The 7537-nt window shown below is 43.0% G+C and overlaps 1 protein-coding gene across 1 annotated transcript; it reads right to left on the bottom strand.

The window, feature by feature from the left end:
- Positions 1-326: 326 nt before the first annotated feature.
- LOC137283708 (tubulin alpha-1C chain-like) lies at positions 327-7011 on the bottom strand. The gene is made up of 3 exons (XM_067815370.1): positions 6889-7011; positions 3405-3627; positions 327-3004 (listed from the first exon to the last, which is right to left on the bottom strand). The coding sequence occupies exons 1-3, from the start codon at positions 6889-6891 to the stop codon at positions 1872-1874; spliced, it is 1359 nt and encodes a 452-aa protein (XP_067671471.1). The 5' UTR covers positions 6892-7011; the 3' UTR covers positions 327-1871.
- Positions 7012-7537: the final 526 nt, after the last annotated feature.

Here is a 7537-nt window from a genome sequence, read left to right as displayed (position 1 = left end):
ATGAGTGTCTTCAACGCATGGAAAATAGACTGATTTAGAATTACCTGCCCTTGTTATGAACAATGAAGAGTTAACTCCCATTTGAAAATGGACGTCAGCAAACGGTTACGAGTCTACGAATACCCCACATACAAAGATTAGGATCATAGTTGAGACCACAATGATCTTTTCTCACCAACTGACCACCAGGTTGGTCGATAAAAGACCACCCATTATCTCGGGTAGTGAGGAATATGAGAAGACAAGGCCACCGGCAATCTGGGGTTGAGGCGGCGTTTTAGACCGTGGGAGATCATGTGGAGATTGGAACATTCAACACAAACCTGTTTATATAGCAGCTTGATTTATTGAGCAATTTAGTCTTCAAAACCATCATTTCAATACAGATGTGCTCGTAGACATATATCCGGTTTTGAAAAGAATGCATGTCACGTTTGATGAAAATGATGTTCGATCTTCTCAAATTTAATCAGATTCACACGAAAACGTAAATGTAATCAGTGTTAATATCTCGGAAGAGGTCACCGAAATAATCAATGCTCTGATTTTGTCTCATCTAATCAGAATTCGTATAAGCTATCTCTGATTTATACAAAATCTCAATCATTCTTAAATATACATAGTTTAAATATGTTGAACATCCGGTCACTCAAAACCAGGTATATGATTCTTACTTTGACATAAATTCCTTAAACAAGTAAGGGATAATGAACTTTCAATTTGGATAGGAAGTGTAAACGTTGAACGTTTCAAGGACAGACATCTTATGAACGCACCACCGTTTCCCTCAATTACCACCCTTAAACACAACGCATGTTACGCAGGTGCACAACGCAGTAGCCCTATACACGTGCCTGGGGTCTCATTCTTGATTTTGATTTTCTTTTCAAAAAGGTCGAAATTAGTTAGAACATTAATTTGGACATTCATCTTGCATCACACAAAACCTCTGCACAGGAAATGTGGCGCCGTTGACGTCGGGTCCACTTGTGTCCCAAATGCATTTTGCATGATCGCACAAATATTCTTCAACAACTTTCTTGTTTCACGAGGGCACGGCGACCACGGCGACCACGTCTATTTCGCATTAGCGGAAGGAGACGGATAATATCCGTGTAACACAAGCTTCATGTTATGTCAAACTCGTGATTTTCTAAATAACCGAGGCACAGATAAAAAATTGTCTTATCGAATAAAGATCTTCGTTTGCCATAAAGATACGTCAACTGTATTCAATGACATTCTTCGTGAGCTAAATGTTACAATTACGCCTTGAGCAGTCATTTATATTTCTTGTCCTTTCACAAGACTCGTCTGTTGGTTAACTTTTAAAACGTCGACAAACGTAGACCCAATTAAGTCTAAGCCCAGTGTTTAATGGATTTAAACAGAGACCATATCTATTACATGGTCTCTGGTTCACACAGTTTGTTCGAAAACCACTGCTAACCCATGTCAGGGTTCTAATATCACGTCAGGGTACACCAAAAAAGGTTCCAGTCATGTCTGGGGATCGATTAAAGCTGTAATTGACCACTAGGGTCCAAATACATTGTAAAGTTAACCCAATTTCCTGAAACATATAAAACACTACTTGCCCAATTCAAAGTTCAGTAATCGGTAAATGGTCACTCTATATGACATGATATGCATGACACTACGAGCATGATCTATGGGAGCACTGTAGATGGTGTAACTGAGCACCCAGTACTAACATATGAATAGATTAGCAGTCATAGCTGACAGCTGGATTTTGTCGCTGCGAATTGTATAAATCGGCCCCCGACAGTCTCTGGCTTTAGACTTACTGTGGTATATGATACACTGTCGTGTATTTTTGATACGTGTGATTGATATTGCACATGCCCCTCTCAATACTCGGATTGGTCGTAGTCGTCTCCCATCGTATCGGCGTTGTCCGCCCCTACTTCCTCATAGTCCTTCTCCAGCGCTGCCAGATCCTCCCTAGCTTCAGCGAATTCCCCTTCCTCCATACCCTCCCCAACATACCAATGAACGAACGCTCTTCTGGAGTACATCAAATCAAACTTGTGATCGAGACGAGCCCAGGCGTCGGCGATGGCGGTGGTGTTGCTCAACATGCAGACAGCTCTCTGGACCTTGGCTAGGTCGTCCCCAGGAACTATTGTTGGAGGTTGGTAGTTGATGCCGACCTTGAACCCAGTGGGACACCAATCCACGAACTGGATGCTTCTCTTGGTCTTGATATTAGCAATGGCTGCCGTAACATCTTTTGGGACGACATCACCTCGGTACAGCATACAACAGGCCATGTACTTGCCTTGACGTGGGTCGCACTTCACCATCTGGTTTACGGGTTCGAAACAGGCAGTTGTAATTTCAGAAACGGTCATTGATTCCCTGAAAGCCTTCTCTGCCGAGAGAATCGGAGCGTAGGTGCTAAGTGGAAAGTGAATTCGCGGATAAGGGACTAAGTTGGTCTGGAACTCGTTAAGATCCACGTTCAAACAGCCGTCAAATCGAAGGGAGGCCGTGATGGAACTTACAATCTGGCTGATCAGACGATTGAGGTTGTGGTAGGTAGGATAATCAATGTCGAGGTTACGTCTACAGATGTCATAGATGGCCTCGTTGTCGACCAAGAAGGAGCAGTCCGAGTGCTCAAGTGTGTTGTGTGTGGTCAGTACGGAGTTGTAGGGTTCGACCACAGACGTAGACACCTGGGGAGCCGGATACACGGAGAACTCAAGCTTGGACTTCTTGCCGTAGTCAACGGAGAGTCTCTCCATCAAGAGAGAGGTGAATCCGGAGCCAGTTCCACCACCGAAGCTGTGGAAGACGAGGAAACCCTGAAGTCCACTACATTGGTCTGCCAGCTTCCCAATTCTGTCGATAACACCGTCGACAATCTCTTTGCCAATCGTGTAGTGGCCTCGAGCGTAGTTGTTGGCGGCGTCTTCCTTGCCCGTGATCAGCTGTTCTGGGTGGAAAAGCTGACGATACGGGCCTGTTCGGATTTCGTCTGGAAAGTATGAAATGAGCATCGTAATACTGGGGTTGTTGCAAAGAGACCTCTGGTTTTCTTTAAGCATTCCAGTCCTCAAGTATTGATGTGTCACTTCTTTTTCTCTCAGTGATGTTTCCTTTGTCTTTGTTTATCTTTGGGAACCGATACGTCCATTCTAGTGTATGCATTTTAAAGATAACACCGAAAAGGGGATATTGCTTTAATACAATGAGAGATTAGTCCCTGCTGCAGTGTAAGCTATCTCAGGATGTTCAATTTCGGACACTCGAAGCGCTGTTCGCCATTGGCTACATGTCACAATGTAAACCGTATTGCCGATAATTTACGGGACCAAACTGCAACTAGCTGAACCATACGACAAAGTAATGGAGTTCGCTGTATTGTTCTTTCTTACCAATAACAGATGGCTCAAGGTCAATAAAGACGGCCCTGGGGACGTGCTTCCCGGACCCTGTCTCGCTGAAGAAGGTGTTGAAGGAGTCATCCCCGCCCCCAATGGACTTGTCCGAGGGCATCTGACCGTCCTTCTGAATGTCATGTTCCAGACAGTACAGTTCCCAACAGGAGTTGCCAATCTGGGCTCCGGCCTGACCGATGTGGATGCTGATCACTTCCCTCTGTGAATGAGGAACGTAAGATGTAAAGGTAAACACTACAAACTGAATGGACATAGACAATACGTGTTATTAGCTGAGTGTGAGAGATGAATGGGCACCACATCAAAGGTCTCAGTATTACGTGGTGGTGACGATGATTTTAAGGGCGGGGGTCTGTCTGGTTCTATTTAAGGACGTACCAGTATCGTTAGTGTGTGGTAAATATGATTTTATGATTTTTCTTTCAGCAATGTTCCCGCAATATCACTGCGTACCGCATGGGACACCAAAAATGGGCTTCACATAATTATTGTGCCCATATAGGTAGTCGAACTCGGGTCTTTAGCGTGACGAGCGGACTCTTAAGGCACCGTGCAAGGCCATGTCCCCAATATCGGTAATGCTCTGTGTGTACATATGTTCAGCATTACGAAGTATGTATAATTCTCAAGGCGCTGGGTTATATGTTTCAGATTTGGGGTATGTACATACTGCGATCTTGTGTTACATGTACACGTCAGAGCTGATGTATACAGTTTGTTTTTATTTAGCCGACATATTCAAACAATACGGATGATATTCTATTTACTTTCTAACTACTTTCATGTACCGTACATCCCTTAAGAAACGGACCCTTGAAGATCCAGGTTAGAGCTGATCTTCAGAAACTCATGCTTGTTGTGAAAGGTGACTAAAGGGACTGTTGAGTCAAACTCGCTGACTTGGTTGACACGTGTCATCGTATTCCATGCTAATCACTGGACTGTCAGGTCCAGACTCGATTATTTACAGATCGCTACCATATACATGTATATAGCTTGAACATTGTTGAGTGTGGCGTAAAATTAAACTCACTCATATTAAACCTTGCTCATGTAGTTAATCTCTTTAAACCCTATACAGTAAACATTTTTGAAAATAATTGAACTCACAGTCCCAGGACGTGCTGTTGTATTACGTTTATCGTAAGATTTGGCAAAAATGGCAGTAAGAGTCAGTTTGTCATAGTCATATAGTCATAGAGCTCAGCACAAAACAGACCTTATGTATTTTTTTCTTAAGTTTATTATATGTTTTTTATTGAGCGTGACACTATTATTATTATGTTTTACAGATTAAAATGAAAATGCAGCAGAGAGGGTTCGGGTGATCCTGGCACAGTCAGGCTGGTCAAGCTCATCATCAGCTCAGGGCCCTCGCCCCCTCTACACGCAGCCCAAACAGCCAATGGGACTTCTCCCAGGAAACTCTGCCTAGTCGAGCCCACCAAGAACTTTTCGGAGAATATGGAGGCTCCCCAACACTGCAGCCTTCTGCATTACCCAGATTGTCAGAAGGGCTGTGCTCCCGGTGGAGAACCCGGGCACTCTCCTCATCTGCGCCAAGAGATCAGGAGGTACCAAACCAAGGGCACCGAGAACAATGGGGAGCCTGACGACAGTGTACTTGGGATGCAATCGAGACATTTCAAAGGCGAGGTCCGCATATTTATCATGCTTTTCCTGAATCTTGCCAATCACGTTGCTGTCAAAAGGGACAGAAAATTCTATGATATAAATAATTTCATTGGCTTTATCAAAAAGTACAAGATCAGGTTTGTTAGCTGGAATTCGTCTCAGGCTGTATATTGGCCTATTCCAGAGAAGTTTAAAAGCATCATTTTCCAGGACGCCCTGGACATGTTCAGGGTCGTACCATGGATGGACCTCGGAGTCAAAGCCACAGGCATGGCAGAGACGATAGTAAAAGCAGCGAGCCATGCCATCATGTCTTTTAAGATATGCTGTTTGTGCCAAGGATTATTATTATTATTATTATTATTATTCCACATGTGTTATCGTATGCTGCATTCACTAAACACAGGTTATGACGTTAGTATGTTTGTTCTAGCTAACGTTGCATGAAACATGTGAGTTTTAGACCGCTGTTTCCGTTACTTAAATGAACAACATGAAAACGTATTGAGAAAATGAAAGGGCAATGTAGGTTTGAGCTCGATTCGAACCATTGGTTCCTGGTGTACCCAAGGGACACAACTCTGCACAGCGAATCGTCTAAGACGACGGGGTACCTGTGGTACCTTTTTGTTTTTGTGTTTTGTTGTAGTGTGTAATGTTTTGAAAACTGAATACAGACCGGGCGTGTTTTCCGACTAGATTCAATATACATGAATATGATGTTAGTATTCTTGTAAAATGTATTGAAGGACAAAGTGACGTGAAGGGTTATATATGATAAACCTTGACCTTTGACTCTCATTATCCGAATGATAATATGTCGAGATATGACAGGTGTACCGATCAAACAAATGTGACAGACCACTGTGAATCAATATTTGTATGTGTTACTTCCGAAAAGTTATATCTAGATGTGATACAAATTGTAAATGGACAGATAAACATATATATTCACAAACATGATAATGTTACTGTAGCATTTTCATGGAAAAACCGTCATTCTAATTGATTGTGTTTTTAGCATTGATAGCAGTGTTCCAGCAATATCGCAGTGGGGATGTGGATGTGGGAGGTGATATGTGTGTGTGTGTGTGTGTGTGTGTGTGTGTGTGTGTGTGTGTGTGTGTGTGTGTGTGTGTGTGTGTGTGTGTGTGTGTGTGTGTGTGTGTGTGTGTGTGTGTGTGTGTGTGTGTGTGTGTGTATGTGTGTGTGTCTGGGAGAGAGGGAGAGAGACTAGTGATTGGCTTCACACATTAACAAATGTGGGGAATCGAACACGGGGCGTGGTGAGCGAACGATATCACTCTAGGCTACCCCACCGCCCCCAGACCATTAGAAGGGCGGTTGATATTGCAGTGATTAGTGGTTCAGACCAGGGCATACCGTAAACGAAGTTCCATTCTGATGCGACCCGTGAAGGTCCCGGGATAGAATAGGCCTTAACAACCCATGTTTGCCATGACAGGCGACAGGCTTGTCTTGAAAGGCGACTAACGGGATCGGGTGGTCAGGCTCACTGACTTGGTTGACACATGTCATCGGTTCCCAGTTGTGGAGATCGATGCTCATGTTGGTGATCAGTGGATTGTCTGGTCCATACTCGATTATTTACAGACCGCCGCTATATAGCTGGAATATTGCTGAGTGCGGCGTAAAAGTAAACTGACTCACTCACTCAATCAATCAATCAATCCATATTTCGAAATTATGATCAAGGAACAAATAAAAAAATTGGATTGTCGAAACTAACGAGACACCGGAGGTTTAAGATGATTCAAGGGATAGTGTTTTTGTATTTCAAGTCATAAATATTTCTCTGACTTACCATTTTCTGTGTTCCTGAAAATAACCCTCAGACACGGAGAATGTACCGGCGAGTCAGCAGGCAGATGTAACTCACGGAGACAATAAGGTGTCCTATGTGAGCGACTTTGAACCTGCTGACCACGTGCTGTGCTTCTTATAGGACGCTATCTAGGACTCGCCAGGTGTGATTGGTTAGTATATTCTTACCTGTGGTTGTCAGGTGCATCAGGTGTACTGACTCATCCATGATAACAAATAACATGTAAACTGGAATCTCGGATATCTGTATAAAATTCAAGTGAAGATGCGTTTACGTGATATGAGTAATGTATACGATGTAACATATTTGTGAAATCGGAAATGTTGTGCCAAGCCGTAGAGAATGTGAATTTTGTTTTGTCTTTTGTTTAACACCGCACTCCACACTATTCCGGCTATATGATGTCGGTCTGTAACCAGATAATCTTGTGATCAACAGAATGAGCATCGATGATACGATGATAATAGTCAACAAAGTCAGCGAGTTAGTCTGTCGTACATACCCTGAAGTATATATATCCAAGAGAGCCAATGCATAGAAAGTCTAAAAATGTCTAGAAAATGTGGCAAGTCTAGATTATTTTTTTTCACTATGAACTTTTTTTTCAGTAAATATGTTCATTTCAGAG

This window comes from Haliotis asinina, chromosome 5, assembly GCF_037392515.1.
Source record: "Haliotis asinina isolate JCU_RB_2024 chromosome 5, JCU_Hal_asi_v2, whole genome shotgun sequence".
Taxonomy (NCBI): Eukaryota; Metazoa; Mollusca; class Gastropoda; order Lepetellida; family Haliotidae; genus Haliotis; species Haliotis asinina.
The sequence above is the reverse complement of the archived record's forward strand: the minus strand, read 5'-3'. Positions and strand labels throughout refer to the sequence as shown.

Coding starts and splice junctions, on each gene's coding strand:
- LOC137283708 (XM_067815370.1), bottom strand. Junction 3,005..3,404: donor CCTTGAGCCATCTGTTATTG/GTAAGAAAGAAC, acceptor CATACTTTCCAG/ACGAAATCCGAACAGGCCCG.